At 50.9% G+C, this 21043-nt stretch overlaps 3 protein-coding genes across 3 annotated transcripts; 2 read left to right on the forward strand and 1 right to left on the reverse strand.

Annotated features, from left to right (window-relative positions):
- On the reverse strand, positions 1-752 carry TGAM01_v210390 (hypothetical protein; the record flags this gene model as incomplete). The annotated part of the gene is made up of 3 exons (XM_024550787.1): positions 1-149; positions 516-670; positions 722-752. Coding segments are annotated over 3 exons (335 nt in total), but the record flags the coding sequence as incomplete, so codon positions are not given.
- Positions 753-2706: 1954 nt separating this feature from the next.
- On the forward strand, positions 2707-4320 carry TGAM01_v210391 (hypothetical protein; the record flags this gene model as incomplete). Its single annotated transcript, XM_018810621.1, has 1 exon — positions 2707-4320. The coding sequence occupies one exon, from the start codon at positions 2707-2709 to the stop codon at positions 4318-4320; it is 1614 nt and encodes a 537-aa protein (XP_018656154.1).
- Positions 4321-5690: 1370 nt separating this feature from the next.
- Positions 5691-9439, forward strand: TGAM01_v210392 (ubiquitin conjugation factor E4 B; the record flags this gene model as incomplete). The annotated part of the gene is made up of 7 exons (XM_024550788.1): positions 5691-5750; positions 5831-6540; positions 6606-6819; positions 6923-7872; positions 7926-8018; positions 8100-8465; positions 8536-9439. The coding sequence occupies 7 exons, from the start codon at positions 5691-5693 to the stop codon at positions 9437-9439; spliced, it is 3297 nt and encodes a 1098-aa protein (XP_024404461.1).
- Positions 9440-21043: the final 11604 nt, after the last annotated feature.

Raw genomic sequence — 21043 nt, forward strand, 5'->3', positions numbered from 1 at the left:
GCAGTAGTAGCAGTAGTAGCAGTAGTAGCAGTAGTAGCAGTAGTAGTAGTAGTAGCAGTAGTAGCAGTAGTAGCAGTAGTAGCAGTAGTAGCAGTAGTAGCAGTAGTAGCAGTAGTAGCAGTAGTAGTAGAAGTAGTATGTTTAGGTGTCTGTCTCGTTTAGAAAATAACTTATTACACTTTTAGTTCCTTCTCATCTTAGGAAACTTAATTGAAATCACCTCTATATTTTCTTCCTCTTTAGTGTCTTTCTTCAAGACTGCATCAAGAACTGCAGCGTTCGCATTGGAGCCATCTTTTCACTGCATCCATGTCTTCCACTTGCCCGTCATCTTGTGGTTCCACAATGTTCACTTCAGTAGAGAAGTATATGCGCGACCAAGGATTTGCGAATATCTGTATATTGTCGAAGATACTGCAGCACCTGCTTGTGAGACGCAAAGTAGGGATATCTTGAATGGTCCATGGGAAAGTCACTGAAGCTCATCTCATATCTCTTGGCGATAGTATAATTACACTCTGGTACACAGAAGAGGATGGAGATGCTGCTGAAGGTGAAAGGCTAGCATCTTCAGAATACCAATGTCCACCGCATGAGTCGCTAGCTTCTACACAAGTGATGTTCAATCCCTCGGCGAGACATTCGTATAGAGTGGCGAGGCCAGCAAAGCCTAGGAGATATTAGTATCAAGTGCTATATACGAATTATGACATACACATACCGCAGCCTATTACAAGGGCATTTTTGGACATTTTTAGACATTTTTTTTTAAAAGAGTTTAGAGAAGAAAATATAAGAAGACTTACTCTTAGCTTATAAGAACATTAATTGAGTATAATTTCCCTATTAATACTAGCTGATACCCGCCATAAATCGGATTTACAAACTTCAGCTTCTAATTACCTTGAGATGCACAAAATGAAAGGCTAATCAATGCAGCCCTGACGGTTCCCGACAGCAAAGAGGGCGTGGAGACAATGTTCTATATGGGACTTCATGCGCACAGCTCGAGCCTGTTCTCGACTGTATGGAACGAGATTCACCTTGTATCTCATACTGCCCGATATGGCTGGAGAGTGTACTGCCGGGGGATGATCAGTATTCAGTATGAGGTTGATCCCAATCCTGTTGATGATAAACGAGAAGATGAAGAGCTGGATTCATCATATGCCACTGAGTTGGAGCACATCTCGAATCTGTGTCAAGAGTCACTCCAGCCTACCTTACCGACATGCACGAGTACTTTGGGACCATCGGCCTTCAGTACGGCCCAACGTTTCGGACATTTACAGGTGTCAATTATACAGTCAACAGGGCTACTTGTACTTTGGAAGTTCCAAGCTTGGAATTGTTGACGCCCCATGGCCATATTTATGATCATCTTATTCACCGAATTACAATGGACGGGGTCCTTCAGATTCTATATGCAACTGAGGATATTGACGCGAGAAAGCCACTGCATGCGTATGGCGTCAATTCGCTGGTTGCTGCTGTGCTAATTCGGTATTGGCTGATGCGGAAAAAAGCATTCATGTGGACAGTAGCCGGTGGGAAGCTTGATGAAGTTGACCTGATATACACAGTTAAGGTCATCTCGGTGAGGATGGTATCTTGTAAAAAGCATAAACTGTTCAGAAAACTGTTCACAAATCGACATGGCTGTCAATTTTAGAAGCAGCTTCATCTAGTATTCTTCGTTGAAAACATTATATAACGCCATAACTTTAATGAAGCGAAAGCTTGATACCTCCTCTATATAACATGTAAATCGTTACTTTGACTTTGGTGTCGACCGTCCTCTATTGAAATTGGTTAAATAACACAAATAGGCGCCAAATATTTCCATTTTGGGAAACCCTGCGACGGACTGCTAACCACTTCCGATGGACTGAACCACCGCTCGCCATGGCTTTGGACTGAGGCATATTGAACATTGTCACCATGAGAAAGTGTTATACTTTACGAGCATGTGCTTTAGCACATCTTGACGCAATGTCGTAGACTAGTCTCACTCGAACGCAGTGTTTATGGCAAGAAGATCCGGTGTAGGCACTGAATCAATATACGCACATAAGTGATGCGTAGTACATCAATCTACCTACCAATGGGCAGCAAAGGCTACTACTAGTAGTACTATCAGATTGGTGAATAGGTACATGTACTCATACAATGGTCTGCATGTACTAATATTCTCTGGATTCCATGCTGCAGCCTCACTGCTACGACTAATACCGCACGTTTTACACGTAATACCACAGGGTTACCGTCGCACAGGCTGTGTCCCCTTGCGGTATATTGTTTACCCCGCCGGATCGCCACTGCATATAAATTAGGTGGTAGCAGTAAACACCAACACGCACCACTTAGACCATCTATCTCGACGCTAGGCACGATTAGCAGACCGCTGACTCTCCCACATCTAATCGCAGCTGGAAATCTCCCGCATCTTGATTCCATCCACGAAGCTGCACGGGCATTACGCTGGCACATGCTCGTCCACTAGGGCCGCCCTGAGCCGAGACTCGACTCGTGCCGCCTGTCCGAGGGGCTCCTTTCCGGCAATCTTATGCACAGTCTACCATCTCCAAAGCTCCATCAGTCCCCACCGGCGGCTCGCATATCGGCATCAGCCATCTGGGTCCAGCTCTAGGCCCGGCCCAGCTCCATCTGCCACCGCTATCGCCTCCGTTGCTGCTCGCCGCCAGCATGTCCTCGACATCCCAGCGACGACGGCGGCGAGATGAAGACGACTATATCCCCTTTGGCCCCCCATCTCTCCCCAGCGCTCAGACACAAATGGACAACATGTCCTCAGAAGGCTGGCCACCGCCGGTGATCATGTCCGACTCGAGCGACGAGGACCTTGACGAACATTATCGAACGCCTGCGCGACAAATTTCCCGCCGCAGTGGAATCCCGCATATCGACGCGCTGACGACGCTCAACCCCGACAGATACTCGCCAGACCTCTACTCCGTCAACTCTGACCCGCCCAGCCAGACGCCGATGCTTGCGGAAGATGACGCCGGACTGCGATCGCAATACGCCGGAAGACATTCACAATACTACGCCGCGAGCAACCCGCGTCCAGGACCGCAGATCAAACCACACCTGTCCTCCTTGGACATTCCAAGACGCTATGGCAGCAATGCCATCCTCGACATGTACGCGCTCACCTACGTTGGCGACCCGGACCCGAATCTGCTGTGTCCCATCTGCCACGACCCGCTCGTCGACCCTGTGACGACCCCTTGCGACCATACATTCTGCTATCGGTGTTTGCGGAGGAGCATGGCGTCGAGTCCCGCTGGTGGCGTCTGCCCGATAGACAGAGAACCTCTGCTATGGACAGACTGCACCAGCTCGATACGGCTGATTCGTACCCAGCTGAATAACTTGGTTGTCAAATGCCCCCACCATGGCAGAGGCTGCGAAGAGGAAATGAAACGGGAGGTAGTAGAACGGCACGCGACAGTGGAGTGCGGCTTCCGCGAGTTCCCTTGTCCAGATAGCGAATGCGAAAAGACTGTTCGCTACAAGCCGGCCGATGATAAATGCCAGCATCAGGAAAGCAACTGCGAGTTCTGCGACGCCATTATTGAAGAAGCCGATAGTGATATCCACCTGCTTCAATGCCCTAGGAGCAAGACTCGATGTTCCGCCTGTTGGGCGATGATCCTCCGCGAGGACGAAGAGGTCCATCGAAGCGTGGATTGTGTATCCATCGAAGTGGCATGCCGCTTTCAAAGCGTCGGCTGTCCCGTGAGAGTTATACGAGCACACCAGGAGCTCCATGCCCTTTCCTGCCCTTTCCACCCAGACTCGCCCTCTGGCGCCATCATACGCAGCCAACGCGAGATCATAGAGACATTTGGCAACCTGGGCAGCCAGATCCGTCATTTACGAGCCAGGCAAGACGAGACCAGCCGACGGCTCGATCAAGTTTCCGGGCCGCCACCCCTCAATCGTCCGGGCGAGCCTGGATTCAGGGACGTCAGGGCAATGCAGGATCTTGATGCTGGATTCGGCGAAGTCCACCACAACTTGAACAATCTCGAGCGCCAGAATGCGTGGACTGCCAACCAGATCGTGCCTGTTCGAGAAGAAGTTTCTGAACTACGAAATAGTATCAACATGATTCGAATGCAGGTCAACTGGCTCATGAGCCGCAGCCGCGAAGAAGTCCATGCGAGACCAACTTCTAGCGGTACCACACGGCCCACGTCAATGGGGTCCGATACGGTGCAGGAGCCGCTGCCTCCCATGGTGCGCCAGAGACGGCGATCGACCAGTGTGGACGTTGATCTTCCACGACTATAGATAGCGAGGTGTTTTGTTAAAGTAATCGAGTCATTTGGGACTGGTGCTGCATTTACGAGCATGGGAGGCCATTGAGCAATATACCAATCAGGGCGTATAAAAACTGGGAGATGTTTTATGTTTTGCTCCCATTGTTGTGGGAGCCAGCTTATATCTACTTATGTCTAGCAATTCAAAGAGAAGAGAAATTGACCATGGTAATCTGTGTCTTGAGATTTTTTGAATTCCAATGGGGAAGACTAAAGAGCAGCCCTCATCAATATCTTAACGCCGAGTATCGCTGTTTGGCAACTCCGCCATGCAGATGGCGGTATGCTAGACTGCGGCCACGATTAAGGAGAAATCCGCAACTCGGGAACCAAGGAGGAGCTTATTTGTACTCCATCCTAAAATCCTTTTGACCCTACTGAAGTCGCTATAGCAGAGAGCCTCCGATCTGGGGACCCCCGCTCGCGGACTTTTAAAGAGTCGCTGGGCTCATAGAGCACTAAGTGTGTGTGTACTTGCTGGCAGCGGAGTTCCACTGCAGACCTACATAATGATAAAGTTCCGAGGTACCTGAAATTATGACCTCAGACGTTTTAATTTTTCATTCCTTCTTCTTTTGCTGCCGTCTTCTTCTGTGAAGCTCTTGTCCTTTCTCTTTTGACTTGGCCAGCGAGCATACAGTTTCATTTTGCCAAAGCAGCTGGAATCATTGTTACTGGGCAGACACAAGCTGTGAATGCCTAGCTGCAAGTCTTACTACAGGCTACAGATACGCGGCAAACAACCCGGCAAGCTTACTAAATACTGGCCTTGATAGCAAACGACGCACCGCTGATATAAGAGGAACATCCAACCAATCGTGTTTGGCTTGCAGCTGGAAGCGCATTCAATCTTATACTCTGACCAAAACGAAGTCCGCACAGCCTGATACAGGCGTCCCATTTTTCCTTTCTTTTTTCAAACTCAATCAACCTCTGGTAATCTACTGGAGCCACCGGGAGAAAAAGGAACATTGAAGCCTAGAACAAAAGATTGAGCCCAGCCAACAAATATCGCTACAGCACTGGCTCTAGCGCTGCCTACGGGGGAGCAGGCCATTGAAACCGTCCATCGCTAGTAAGGTGGTAGCGGTAGAGCCCCGCAGGCAGACGACATCACTTCTCCACCAAGGCCCAAAGCTGCATCTTTGTCAGCCTCGCCATTCCACCTGCTTCTACGTTTCATATGTAAACGTTGGTTTACCGCGAAACCTGCGTTCCGTTTTCACGTGTCTTTTTTTTGCCCGTTGCATTGTTCTTGTTGGTTTCTCGTCATTCCTCCCTGCTCGACATACGGAACCCGGGAGTTTCTTTCATTTCTACGCTCTCCAAGACCCCTCCGCCATGGATCCCAACCAGACGCCCGCGGGGCCTGATGGCCCTGATAAAGAAAAGATGGAGCAGGTTAGTCGTCTCGTGCATCCTCTGAGCCGCCACTGTGGGCGATGGTCGTCTAGATGGGAAACTAACGATTGTCGATATAGATTCGAGCACGGCGTCTGGCCAAGCTGGGCAACCCAACTCCCCCAAAGCCGGCGGAGAGCACGCCTGCAGAAGCCGGAAGCTCATCTTCGCCTGCTCCTCCGCAGTCGGGCTCTCCAGCCCCCGAGGGCGAATCCGAGACCAAGAAGACCAAGATCACCATCACACCGGCGGCCCAGCCGACCTCAAACCCTTTTGCGCAGCTCGGCGTGCGGTCGAGCAAACCGACCGACCCCGAAGGCTCTACAGGTACTTTTCGTGTTGCTCGCAAGAGGTCCGCCTCTCAAGTTGACGACGTCCTTTCAGCACCACCCCCGCGTAAAGACACGCCCGTCCAGCCCGAGTCGGATGAGGACTATGCCGATAGAATTCTAAGCCAAATCTTCCGCGTAACGGTCGATCCCCACCGGATGACAAGCAATGGCAACCATCGCTTGACCTTTCTCCCGAATCTGAACCAAGAGCTCAACGAATCCGGGGAGCCTCTGAAGCTGTCTGTTAATAATTTGGATCAGGCCATCATAGAGGCTTGCAGCAGCTGGCCTTCAGATAAGCCTCTGATGCACTATCTCCTGCCATGCTGGAAGAGAGCTGTCAAGGCAGCGTCAGCGAATAAGCAAACGAGCGGCCCTAAGTTCGACCTAAGCGAAGAGTCGAAGCGTTTGTGCATGAGCAACTGCCTCTTCGCCGTTACTATGCCGGTTTTATATGGGTTAGTTGAATGTGGTTTCGAGGCAGCCCCTGAACACTTTTCATATCTGATGCCTTTTCTTCCAGCCGTGAGCCAAACCCAAACCATGATACTATTGCCCCTTATCTTCTAAAGGGTCCGATAGATGAGGGTGGAATTTGCCTCGATTTCATCAAAGAGGCTATTAAGCGGTTTGACGATGACGAGGCTTTTCCAGCCATCTTCAACGATGCCATGGTCAAGCTCAGCACTCAGCTATCTGCACTTTCCATGAGCGATGAATACAAGCCATATGTCCAGGTTAGTCTTGATACGTCCCTTCAACAAGGAGAAGAAAACGCAGCAACGTGTAATTCCCGCCACACTATAAGCTACACGATGAACTAACCTTTGATATGCGCAGGCACTGCTAACATACACACGCTTCCCTATCTTAATATCTAATCTCGCCAAACATGCCTGCTTCAAACTACCTCTTTCGCCACACACCATTGAGAGGAACACTATTCTTGGCCCCTTTTTTCGTTTATCCCCCTTACAGCCAGAAGTGATAAAAAGCTACTTTCCCGGGTCGCGTACTCTAGACAAGGCACGCATTACTAACGCGCAAGACGCATTGCGAATGGTATTGAGGACACACCAAGACGACCTATTTGTGATTACCAACGCTTTCATCCGGGCAGGGCCAGATACAAGAAACCGTACACTGGATTGGTTTGCATACATCCTAAACACCAACCACAAGCGGAGAGCTATCCAGGTGGACCCTAGAGAGGTTGCCTCTGACGGATTTATGATGAACATCACCACGATTTTGGATCGGTTCTGTGAACCATTTATGGAAATGGATTTCAGCAAAATAGACAAGATTGATGTCCGATATTTTAGGAGGCAGCCGCGAGTTGATATCTCTGATGAGACCAAACTTAACGCCGATCAAGCCGCTGCTGAAAAGTATTACGCTCAAAAGGAAGACGGGGACTCAAACTTCATCTCTGAGGCCTTCTTCCTGACACTGGCTGCCCACCATTATGGCAGCGAGGCACTCAACTCGCAGCTGAAGAATCTCGATCGCGAGATCAAGTACTTGGAGAGACATCTCAAGGCTATGGAGGCAGAGCGATCAAAAGTAGCCAACGCGCCGCATCAACTTAGGCTGTTCGAAGAGACGCTTAAGAGGCATACGAACGTGCTGGAGAAGACAATAGCGCTGAAATACTCCATTGAGGGCGTTCTGCTCGACGAAAGGATGCAGAGCACTTCTCTGCGGTTCATGCGATATGTCGCTGTATGGCTGCTTCGTATTGCAACAGGGTCTGATTACAAGCCTGGAACTGAAACTGAGACCATCAAGTAAGGTTCCGGTATTGAACTCATATATGCTATTTGACTAACAATACTGCTAGGCTACCTATCGAATTAGCAAACTCTGACGCTTTTGCGTATCTTCCTGAATATGCACTTCAGAATATTGTTGACAACTTCAAGTTTGTGTTCCGGTAAGCATTCCGAGGCTAGGTTTCAACTTCTTCTCGCAAAATGGAAACTCTTGAAACTAACCAAAGTCGCTTCCTGGATAGATGGCTTCCTACCATTCTTCCCAGCGCTGTGGGCGAGGAAATGATTGCTCTGTGCATCACCTTCCTCCGGTCTTCAGAACAGATCAAAAATCCATATCTCAAATCATCACTGGTGTCTCTGCTCTTCTCCGGAACCTGGCCGTTTATGCACCTCAAGAGAGGTGTTTTGGGCGATCAGCTCATCTCCATCAAGTTTGCCAACGACTTTTTGTTGCATGCTTTGATGAAATTCTACATCGAGTGCGAGTCTACTGGAGCCAACACGGCTTTCTACGACAAGTTCAACATACGATATGAAATCTTCCAAGTCATCAAATGCGTATGGGTTAATGATGTTTACAGACAACAGCTTATCAAAGAAAGCAAGTAAGTAAATCCTATTCCGAAAGAAATTCTGAGCCACTCAAACATCTTCAAATATCTAACGTGCTTCCAGGGTCAACCGGGGTTTCTTTGTTCAATTCGTCAATATGCTTCTAAATGATACTACCTACGTGCTTGATGAGGCATTCACAAAGTTCCCCAAGATGCGCGGTATTGAAAGAGAGCTTGTTGAGAATAAAACCATGTCAACAGAGGACCGACAGAAGAAGGAAGAGGAGTTACAGAGCCTAGGAAGCCAAGCGACATCTTACATGCAGCTTGCCAACGAGACCCTTGAGATGATGAAACTCTTTACCAAGACGTTAAGCGAGGCCTTCACCATGCCTGAGATTGTCTCACGTCTGGCGAGCATGTTGAACTACAACCTCGAGACGTTGGCCGGCAAGAAAGCTGCAGCCGAGTTGAGCGTTTCGAACAGAGACAAATACCACTTCCGCCCTCTTCAGCTGCTCTCAGACTTTGTCGAAATCTACTTGAACCTTGGAGCATCATCTGTCTTCATCGAAGCTGTCGCAGCGGACGGGCGCTCTTACAAGCCAGAGGTTCTGGATCGCGTCGCCTACATCCTTTCATCGAAACACCAGAAAGACCCCGCAGATATTGCTCGATGGGACAAGCTCAAGACCAAGTTTGTCCAGGCGAAGGAGCAGCAGGATCAAGCCGAGTTGGATCTCGGCGACATCCCGCCCGAGTTTGAAGACCCCATCATGGGAGAGCTGATGAAGGATCCCGTGCTCCTGCCGAGTCGGCACGTTGTCGATCGATCGACCATCGTGCAGCACTTGCTGAGCGACCCGAAAGATCCATTCACGCGCCAGCCTATGACTATCGAGGATGCCGTTCCGCAGACGGAGCTGAAGGAGAAGATTGAGAAGTGGAGGCTTGAGAGGATTCAGGCTTCGAAGGAGAAGCTGGCACAACAAGGAGATGATGCCATGGATACTGCTGAGGGCTAAGGCTAAGAAGGTTAGAGAGATGTTGTTGTTGCTAACCTGTGAGGATCAACCAGACAGGGATTTGGCATGATGGAGGTGAAGAAGCATGATTTGCTCTCTTCTACTCCTTCCCATTACGTGTTTTCTCCCACTCCTTCTTCATATCTATTGATTGTCTTTCGTTCATTGTTTTTCATTTCGGTCTGGTTGATGTTAGGAAAGGGAAATTCATCTGCGGCGAACCAAAAAAAAGAAGCCCTTTTTGACGAATGATACACATAGGGATGACAGAGAATAGATTTCATGATTATGTACTTGGTTTTTATGACAGTTTACCTTTTTACATATCATCCACTTCCAAACTGAACGATAATATGAAGCACGCTTCACCTCTGCTCATCAAAAGTCCTGCTCTACGCTACAGCTATGAATAGAAGGTGGATAGATCGACTTCCAACTCCTCTGGAGAGAATAGAGTATAGGACCATGTACAGTATCAGAATAGGCACCTCCGCAAAACATTTAGCTCCTGGTGGAGAGATGTAGATACAAAACTACCTCGGTCTTTCACGTGGCAAAAAGGTGTTGGTGCTAGGTAGTACCTAGTAGAAGAGCAACCAAGAAGTCGGTGAGATCCGAGCAATTTAGACAAAAGCTGACCCCATCAACAAGAACACAACAGGGCGGTAAGGCAGCTTCAATTTGTCATAGATGACCAAATAGCAAGCAGCGCATTAGTAAATTAAGCCAAACAAGGCAAATTAGCAGCGGCTAAGGCACGGTCATCCGAAATACTAGTGTAGAAGAAGTATCCGGGCTGAGAAGGAAGAAGAAAAAAAAAAGAGGGACGATATCGACGGGCGTGAGGGGTGGCCAATACAGGGGGGGTCGAGTAAGCACCGCTATCTCTTTCTCTTGTTGTTCGACAGACGAAGGATTGGTATAGGAACATTCTGAAACGAAAAGAGGAAAAGAATGAGACGGGGGTGGCAAAATGCGCGAGCGTAAGAACGTCAAAGCTAGCGAGTAGAGAAGACAGAAGAGGCCTCTTACAAATCCACAAGCAACTGCTGCCCCTTCATACGAGTAAGGGCAGGCCCGCCATCGTGGCCGGGTCACTGTACACACTTAACTCCGAGTATTGTACACCAGCGGGATTTCACAGAACCAAAAATGGTACAGTAAGTAAGAGGCCAGAGAGATCTACTCAGGGGGCTGCAGTGTTTCTTGCACAGACGGAGCATTTCCGAAAGTCATTTGCTGACGCTTGATAGGAATATTGTCCGATGGCCCGACGCAGGCCTGCTAGGAAGCGAGCCAGCTTCATGCATCGACTTTCATCTTGAGCCTCGAGATCGGTTTGCCAGCCGGTGGCCGCGCGACAATCGGCAGCCACTCCCGGCTTAGAAGGAGTTCGGCTTGCTCCAGGGCCGCCCTCGAAGACCACACTGCGCCTGTATTATTCCGTATTCTGCACATAGATGGCTTTCTATCCGTATATAGCTGGCCTACTATCTGCTGGCATCGCCGCTTGTGACTCCCAGGTGAGAGTCCACAGCCAGGGCTAATAAGGGAGAGCATCTCGGGACATGAACCTGTAAGCCTTACTCCTGCAGGCTTGCGTCATTTCGTTCCATTGTGCAAGACCCATCGGTGGATTGAAGGCTAACACTTAGATGCCGACCACTTGGTCTGTTGTCCCCGCGATTGAGGGGCTTCTAGATCCAGTACTAGGCAGGACCTAGCCAAGGAGTGCTGAAACGTGGCTATTAGCAATAGCGGAGGCCGAGAAGGAACCTGGTGCCCGATCACTAAGCAGCAACGAAGAGGAGCGTTCGGTAAAAAAAAGACAAAGACAAGCTCGGCTCAAAACCTTCCAAGCTTCCAAAGCCCAGCAGCCTGGATCATTTTCAGGCGGCCTGCCATAAATGGGAGACTAAGGCAATGCTTAACAACAGGCTAAGCAAGTCTCAGCGCCAGAGACTCCACATCTTCCCTCTTCCCACAGCACTGCCAAGACTCAGCAGCCTGTTCTGGTGCCATCGTGGGGGCCATGCCCTTGGCCCAACATGGTAGGAAGCATTCTGAGTAACCATGAAACTCCGCTCTCTGTACGAAGCTGCGTGCCTGTATGAGTGCTGTGCAATGTGCCGGGTTAGGCGAAACATATCGTGACCAGCCTCGCTGTCTTCCGTTCCGTGCTCCGTGCTCCGTGCTCGCAGCATCATCTCGGCTAAGCCGCCGTGGTTTGCCGCAAGTCGTTTGCCGCACCACTCGCCGACGATCGACAGATATAGTGTCGCCCCCGGGCTCTTCAGCGCACACAAAGTGGCTAGCGCCATCACCGAAACCCGGCTGCAGTCAGCAATCTTTGGCGTTTGAGGGATCTCTCTGGCGCCCCGTAAGGACGACACAGCGGAAGCCCTCTCCGAAAACACAAGGCGCTTAACGAACTAGCGTACATACGTAATTCGGACATGGGGATCTCTTGAATCTCGGACAGACGGCTACAGGCCGAGAAAGCTTGGCCTGAGAGGGTGCGCATTGCGACGGCCGCGATCAGAAATCGACAAGCAAACACTCCTTGTACATACATCGGTCTGTGCTGGCGAGAACGTGCATAGACATATTTCAGTTGGATGCGTGCCCAACTCGCACAGCTGCTTCAAAGCGATCGTGTTTGTACGAGAGCGTCGTAGACAGACCCGTAAAGGTACCTAGCATGCCCCCTTTGCCCTTTGCCTACCGTATGCCTGTACGGAGTAATGTGAGTGTGCTGCGCTGCAGACACTTCCTCGCGTGATGTGCCTTGTGTCGGTACGGCTTCTGTTTAGCCACCCTCCCCGGACACGTCAGACGACTGCAACCCTCCAGCTACGGTTGCTACCACGGGAGCTTAGGTCTTTCAGCTATGATGCGAGGCCAAAACTGCGACCACCCTTCCCAAAACGACATCCCTGACTTGGATATCTGCGACCAAACGATGGGACAGGAAGCAGCGTCAATCTTCGGAAAACGCTGGCGGTCTAAGCGAGTCACATGTGTGCGTGGGTAGTCCCGTTAAACATCCACAATGAGGATGCTAAAGGCAGACCCCAGGACGCCAACATCCGGAGACTGTGAGTTAGCCGCCCGGCTTTGGCTAGGCTGCGAGCAGCACAAACAAGGAATCCTTGAGCTTTCCCCACAGTGCACCACGTCTCCGACGCTAGGAGGCATATTTCGCCCCAGCTTCAACTCATGCGTCTCCCCCACGGTGTATTGTTGCTTCGTACGAGGTGCGCAAATCCGGATTTCGACTCTTCCGGGAGTATTCCATATATCAAAGGAATTTCAACTTACTATAGAGCTGAAATCTGACATTATCGTTCAAGGCTAGTTCGTTGGTATGTAGGTATAGCGAAGTAAAACCTATGTGCATCATTTTCGTAGTTTGTGGCAGTGTTATCGCAAAATGGGGGGCTCCGACATTTACTTCTGAGCGCCTCTCGCGCTTCGAGGCAGCTTTCATTGTATGTCCCGCGCAAATCAACTCTGGGCAACAACGCTAGATGCAGAATTCTGCCGCCTTGGGTATGTACCTACTTGTATGACTAGTAACATTAGCGGTAGTAGCAGTATTAGCAGTATTACAGTCGAAAATGCAGGCCGTGTAAATCGCTCAACGCGTGCGCCTAGGATCTTGGGAGGGCCTCAAGACAATGCGCTTGTCTTCTTTGTCTACTCGGCATGTGGGCGGGCAAGCCCATTGTTGTTCTCGGTAACCCCGGTTCGGCTCTAAACGAGACACCCAGCACTTGTCCATACGGCAATGCTCCATACGCAGTACAAGCTTCCGGGACGCGGCAAGGATGAGGATGGCCGTGATTCGTACTAGTGCTAGTGGTACGGAGCACTCCGTGCTAGCTCGTGAGATAGCCGTGTGGCCTAATCTTACAATTCCTTACCACAGCGGTCTTGGTGGCTTGTCAGAGCGCTCGTACTTGTAGATTGGGGACGGTGCACATGCAGTGTACCCTGATTATGAGCACTTGGGCGCTATGGCGCCTCCATATCCCCTTCAGCCTTCTTCAAAGTGACCCTTATGGCCAGAGGAGCCACCTACGTTGTTTCATGCTGCTCTCCACAACGCCTTGACTGCTGCTCGTAGTAGCTCACTTCGGCCGCGACGATCAATTGTTAATGGAATGACGCCACCTTGACTCTGGTATCAATTCTCCAAGCTAGTTCGTATCTCAAAAATCATGCTAGAGGGCCGAGAAGCGGGGGTTGTACAATGTGGTCGAAATAATCTGGTAGTCTGAAGAAATAGTCTGGCAATGATGCGAGCAGAATAGAAGCTAAAATGAGTTATACTTCTTCCGCATCCAATAGTGCCGCTAAATATGCTTCGAAGCATCCAAATTCTCTTACATAGTAATCCTCTCTTACGCTCTCCTCCACAGCTCTGTGTAAATGGTTCGGGACACCGTTAAGGAGACAGCTTGTGGACCTGTTCGGACACAGGTGATCGCGAATGTACCTCACTGAAAGTGGCGGACTGTGATACTTTTTAGGAATTAGTTCACGAGTCGAGTGACAATATCGCCTTGCTCTCGGTAGGTTCTGGTCCAAATTGCAAGAAGATGTTGAGTATCTTCTGTTTGGCTTGGGTGGGGCGGTCTAAGACGGCACCTACCTTATGTTTCTCCGGAATGAACCGACACATTGCAGATCTAGACATCTAGACATTAGATGTCGGTACAAGAATACTGAGTGCTGATCTCTCAAGAGCCACCATGTACGCAGCATCAGATTTGATATTATGCTCGTAGTTCATGGCCCGTATAGATAGCTTCGTAGAGCTTGCATCGGTGCTAAATTCCGCTTTTGAGCCTCAGGGAGATGAGCGTTGAGCATCCAGATCGTGCACTAGGGGATGGATTCAATGGGCGGCTGGTCGGCGATCATAGACACGGTACTGCTCTGCCATTAAAGGTTCAATCGGCATGGACGACAAAGGAGGCAGCGAACTGCAGCCCAAGCCGCAATGCCACGTAATAACGCTAGTGGTATTACTGTACCATGATCAGACGGTTAGTCGAAGCGAAATCTTCTGGAAACAATGACCATTCTTCCAGTCCGCTCTTCCGGGTACCCTGCCAGCCTTCAGCCGCAAGGCCGGTGTTTCGAGTTAAAGGAGATGCTGTTCTAGATGTGGGGCCAGAGGCAGGTTCTGTCTTCCGTCTTGGTGCGCCTCGGATGGAAAACTGCGTGCGTAACCACCACTACCATCCCCATCTTCATCTGCAGAGACCCAGTGCTGAGAGGAGTACTAGTCTGCAATAACGCCCACTAGCAGAAGCTGGCGCTAGTGCTATCATCAAGCTATAGTGCGAGCAATTATGCTTGTACCGTGTGTATGGCATGTTCCGTTGAGTAGCGATTTTCGCTTAGCTCTTTTATTTTCACTGCGTACCATGTTGTCTATGGATTTGTTTGTGGATTGCAGCATCGTTTGGTCGGTCCTAGCTGTCTCTACCCAGTACTGGTTAAGGCAGCTCGAGCAAACCTTCGAATCTCAGCTAACCAGCAGCATTCTGTGACGCTTGACGCACTTAATCTAGGATACCTATTCGCCCGCACCTTGAATGATTCGGATCATGAGCGGCTCGGGGGACCGCATGTAGTAAACGGTCGACGAAGAGCGCTACGCATATGCCGTACTCGTCTGGCCCAGCAGGAAGCGGCCTCTCCGCCATGTCGCTGCTCATTTCTTATTCGCGGGCAAAAGCCTTCCAGATACTAGGGGGTTGCCTAGAAGGGTCGACCCAGAGAGATGGAGATACGAATTCGTCGATATCGACCCCTGGTCTCGGTGACTCGCCTGCAGCGCTGCAGATCACTGCTACTGACATCGCTGTTGCTGAATCCACTGCTCCATAGCCATGACGAGCTATATGGGGGTCTTCATATGCATACAGTAGCGCTCGACCCGGTCATTAGCGCTCCTGTCGGATGTGTGCTCGCCCATTTTCGACTCGGAGGCAGCGGAGACTTTCGTGCGCGCGCGCAGGCGTGTAGAAGCGTAGGTATCCTCGTGGGATCTGGAAAACCCCCGCTGATCGTCTATAAGGGCAGGAGTCAACACCGACACAGCTGATCGCAACACCTCGCATGTATACTGTACCTACAAACCAGTAAATTGGTGTTGCGAATAAACCCTCGGCAGCACAAAGTAGATCGAATCAGGCCCCATGGAGGATTGCTTCGGAGGCTCCGCAATATGGCCATCGGTAATGAAGCACGGCTCTAAAGTAGCAGTGCGGAGAAGGCCTCGTGCTAGATACCTAGTTTGATAGGAGGAGGTACGAGTCAAGGTGAATATAGGCGGCCAGCTAACATTGGGCAATAGTTTGCGGAATAAAGGTACCTACCTAGGTACACTCTCTGAACGTGCGAGAATGTTTTTTTCCCCAACAGGATGACAAGGCCTACCTGCCCAATTCTTCCTTCCGCACTTGCCTGGCGGTGTACTGGAATCCGCATTTCCAATCTCCAGCCGGGAAGGCACTACTACTTGTAAGCAGTTAGCACGTCGATACACTCGGAACCTAGAGCTATCACACCGCTGAACGCGTACTGGGCATGGCCTGAAATTCCGCACCCGCATAGGCCGCAACAGGCGACGAGCTGCTCTCCCACGTGTGGCGCGGCCAGCCCTGCTAGATGCCCCCGTACAGGCATTCATGTTCCCTTGGAGGGTATCTGACTAGCGGCAGTACGGGGTATCAAGTAGGGTTGTAGCCTGTAGGTGCCGTCGGCCGTATCGCCAGCCTGCAGCACGAGTATGATACGTGCGGGTACATGCTTTAGTGCGCTGCAGGGCTTCGCTTTCCTGGCAAAACGGGTTATCAATCAGGCAATTTTACGGCATCTAGTGCTTCGTAGTCGCCGAGAGCCTGCCGATATGGGCGCCCAGGCCACCGGTGCCAGGCACTGCAGACACGCGAACTGGCAAGGACCAGTATCTCAGCGGCGGAAGACAGTGCCCTGAGTACCTGCCTATTGAATTGACCTCTGAAAGGCCCTAGGAGGAGCTGCTTCGCTATGTGGGAAACCCAGGGAAGGTGCAGCGTGCAACAGCAGGAACAACATGACGTGGGCGCATTCTTCGAGATGCAAGTGCTACTGTCAATGGGCAAACCGGGTTTATAATTTCGTTTCTCGTAGAGAGATATACTGGGGCACAGACAATTCATTCGAGCTGCTTGAATGCTTATACGAGTGATCACCTCTAAACCCTCGAGGTTCGGACATTCAGGCCTCCATGCGCATAAGACACCAAGGCTCGTCTCTAATTACTTGTAGGTGTTCGTGCCCCAAGTAAGCATGGGAACAGGCTGGCCGTTATAGGTACAGTATCTATCAAGTGAGTATTTTCTGACAGATGCTATCTAGCGAGTAGAAATGCACACCTCTCCCACCAGTCTTGTCAGCTGGGAGGGAACCAAGAACACTCGTACGTTGACTCTCGCTGAGTATCAGATGTCTCGAAACCGGGCCTCGTTTCGACAGAACGATCAATGGGGGGAGGGGTTGAACCTGGACACCCGCGGACACCAACGGGCTCTTGGCAAGCAGAAAAGAGAGACCTACGCCGTTCAAGTACCCTTGAAGCCATCCCGTGTACTCCTCATCGTGGACTATTACAAGTATATGGATCCAGCGTCTCCTGTCGTGTAACTGGTTTCACACCTCTTTCGTTTTGATCAGTTGTCACATTTCATCCTCGGCGCTGTTGCCTGGGTTTGAACCTTGAGCCCATCTGAGCGCGGCCGCTTTGACATGCCTATTGTCCCCTTGTGGGTACGGAGGTGGTGTTGCTGATACGCAATCACCATCTCGCCGCCAGACACCACGCGATGGACACCGTGCCTAGGTTGCGACAGTAATACGGAGTACTGTGCACCCTGCGAGTGCCAGGTTAACCCACAATCGATGCGACTTCACCACGGAGTAGTCCGAGCGGTTATGCTGCGCGTCGCACCGAGCGTACCATGATTCCGGGCTCGCAGCCAAAAGACTTCGGACAATCATCAACCCGTTTTGTTGTTCTCAAGTAGCGCTTCGCATGCCATCTCAAGCTACCTCTACTCCATGCTGACGGTGCTATATACCCGTACAAGTACTCCGTCAGAAAGCTCAGCTGGCTGGGAGTCTCGTGGCTACAGCTCAGAGCCTAAACCACACCTTCTATTCGGCGGCACACGATCTTGCTATTCTCGGTCTTCGGAAAAGAACTAGACGAAGGTTCTCGGATGAATCTTACTGCTATCTTTCGTGCTAGCTGTTTTTCTCCGCTCTTGCCATCCAGACCCCATGCTCTAGGCAGTTGCTCTAGCCTTTGGCTCCGTCTTGTCTCCGCCAAGCCGTCTCATCCAGATAGGTACCTATTCCACAGAAGTACATTTATGAGCATGCTCAGGTACGGCCTTGCGTCACCAAGCACTACAAGTAAATGTTGCAATCTTCCGGAGACTCCCGATCGCCTGCTTGCTAGGACTACGCCACGCGCTCTTTGGCTCATCTTTGTTGTACATTGCCGCAGAGCCGCCAGATATTGAAGCTGAGTGTTGGCCAGGGTCGTCTCCAGCGCTTTGCTCGGCTCACCAACACCCGGCACCCGGTACTCGCTCCCCAATCTGGCGCTTCGGGCACTACTCCATACTTTTGTTACACAGCATGCCGATATGCAGCAGGTCATGAAACTATGCCGCAGCCGCTCGATGCGGGGTTGTTTTCAACGGTCTATTAGTACTATGCCATCGTCTCCTTCGACAGACTGATTGTATTTATCAAAGCCTCAAGAACTCTAAATCTACATGCCATGTCTGGGAGGAAAAGAAGAGTAAAGAGCAGTTCTTTTTGCTATCCTGGTCATCGCTCCATTCATACGTATAGAGAGAAGAAGACAGGACGAGAAAGCGAAGAGGATAAAGTTCGACCACGTTTAGTTACGTGAACATCTGGAAGGCTGCTTTAGGTCCCGAGAGCCGAAGATTATATCGCTATCCGCTCTACTGTATTAAGAGCAACAGAGCACGGAAAATTGGGAGCTGGGGGTAGACGATGCTTGCAGGGACGAGAACAAGCACGGGGGTATTTTTACATTACTCGTATTACTGTACAGACGGCGGCTCACTCGGCTCCAACCCGAATGCTTGCTCCACAGCTTGAAGCAGCTCAAAGAATTCGTCACCCTTTCGGCGCCCTCCTCTGCGGATACAGCCATGCCATTGGCGCCCACGCGCGGTGCGGCATCGACTTGTAAAGACCAACCACCTCATGTACGAGCAGACACAAGCTTTAGGGCATGGCACTCCTTCTTCAGGACTGTTTAGACGGCAACTTGCAGGGCCTCCTATCCGCCTGCGTCATTCCTTGAGCAACAGCCCTGCCGTGCATCCTCGTCCATCTCTTGATGCTACTGTACTACGGCACTCTATCGCTCCCGTCAGGGTCCCGGCCGGCGGTTCGGGGGACAGCCTCGAATCGGCCAAGTTTTAGGCTCACCCACCACTGATTGGCCGCGGCCACTGAAATGCGAATGAGCGCGGTGGGTGGTGACACAGTAGCTTCAGACGCCACGCGCTTGATCGCTTGAGCCAAACAGAGGGCAAAACATGAGCCTAATTTCATGCGAGGATCCCGCATCCTCTGAGGGCGACTTCACCTAGTTAACACGGAGCCACACAGTACCAATTCATCCGTTTAACCAGGCGAGATGGTTTATCATTGTGGATTGTATTCTGGCTAGTGTACCAAGCAGCATGTACTAGCACTACTGCTAGCAGTACGGAAAACTGCTACTGCGAGTACCTATTCGCCCTGGCTCAAGCCTAGCACGGGGCTTTCTTGAGAGAGCACGTTGTGTCTTCCCAAGAGGGTACCTACAAGCATGTACTTCGACCACAACGGAAGAAACCGTCCTCTTTGCGGGGTTGATGCTACATCCAAGCACTAGGAGCATTCAGTAGCAATATTCGTCATGCAGACACGCTAAATGCAGAGAAGCACTCTCTGTGCCTATTTCGACGTTCCAGAACACGCGCGAGCAGCTCGCCTAAGTTCGACTAAGGTTTTCGGCTTCCACAGCCGCCGCAACGAATTCTTGACGTTGCTGAAGACAATCTGGTCAACTATAACAAGCGATCCAGACATATCGGATTTTCTGGGAGGGAATTTCGGGCCACGCGGCATGCAAGTGACTACATCTTCCGGCGAGCAAGCATACAAGTACAGTGGTGCAGCGAGCCCAAGTAAACACGTGTGGATATGCGGTGTGCCCCGTACTAGACACAGAGCAATACCCTTTTCCCCCAATAGCGAATCTTCAATGGAGATGGCAGCAGCAGCCAGTCGGCATCGAGGGAAAAAAAAATGGCTAAAAAGCTTACCATCCCCTGTCTACGGAGCGCTGGTGCACATCATGTCCCGAATTAGGCGGATTCGGCCCCGGAGGGAGCCACATGCCGTATGAAGCTTGGCAGGCCTGGCCGAATGCATGGCCAAATGCGCGTTGATACAGGCTTGTGCGGTCCGTAGATGGGACGACGCGCGCCGTATTGGTAGGTATCACCAACGTTGCGAGGTACCTAGTTTGTGTGGCTCGTTCATTTTCACCTCGCTTCTGTGCGCATGGAGTAGGGGCTACAGAATACTGTACCAGTGACCGCCAACATCATTATCTATGGGTGGGGTTGGCCGTCGGATCGGATTCGCCGTTTGTCAAACATCGCAAGACGCTGTGGTGGCTCCGTAGAATGTAGAATGGGAAGAATAGGTACAACAAACTTGGCTCTTCGTCTGCTGTATATACATGCAGCCACGGCTGAGGGCGATCCAGGCGTTTCATGGGTATGGGTATCTGGGCATCGGAGGACATCTGCCTCTCGATCGACTGATTTGGCTTGGTTGGCTATCCCAGAACTCTTTTGTCGGATGCGTTTGTGTGTGCGTGTGTCAATTTTCTTTACGCCGCAACACGCACAGCTGTCTTGCAAAGATGGATAGGACATGGTGAGGACTGCGTCGTATTTTGTTCTCGGGCTGAACTGATTCTCACTTCCAGCCCTCAACAGTCGAGTCATCGGAAATTAAGAGAAGAAGACGAGAAGCTGACGACCAAGAGCAATCCATGTGCGGCGGTGGTTCGCGGCGCGGCATGACATATGACCTGAGAGAGACCCGGTAGCAGGCCCGATTGATCACGACTGGGGTGGTGCCGTCCCTGGAGTCAATGCATTGCTCCAGTGGCCCAGCTGGCGCTCGAAACACATTAGCCTTGGCTGATCTCGACTGGTCAATTCCTACTTGTGCTAAAGGGTGGTGTGGCCTTACCAGCCGCCCCACGTCTGCCAATCCAGATATATTTCCGAATCTGATTTAATGGGCGGAGGGCCACGGCGGATGACGGAGGAGCACGCACTGGAATACTAGTAGGTCTTTGCCTGATACTTGATACTTGTACAAGCACATCGCTGCTGTAACCCGCTTGGGGCCGCGAGGCGATACTGCGACTAGTATACCTGCATCAAGTCGCCGCCTCCTTCACACCCCTCCTCCACGCTGCTCTTGCTTGCT

This window comes from Trichoderma gamsii, assembly GCF_001481775.2.
Source record: "Trichoderma gamsii strain T6085 chromosome Unknown Scaffold_62.2, whole genome shotgun sequence".
NCBI lineage: Eukaryota > Fungi > Ascomycota > Sordariomycetes > Hypocreales > Hypocreaceae > Trichoderma > Trichoderma gamsii.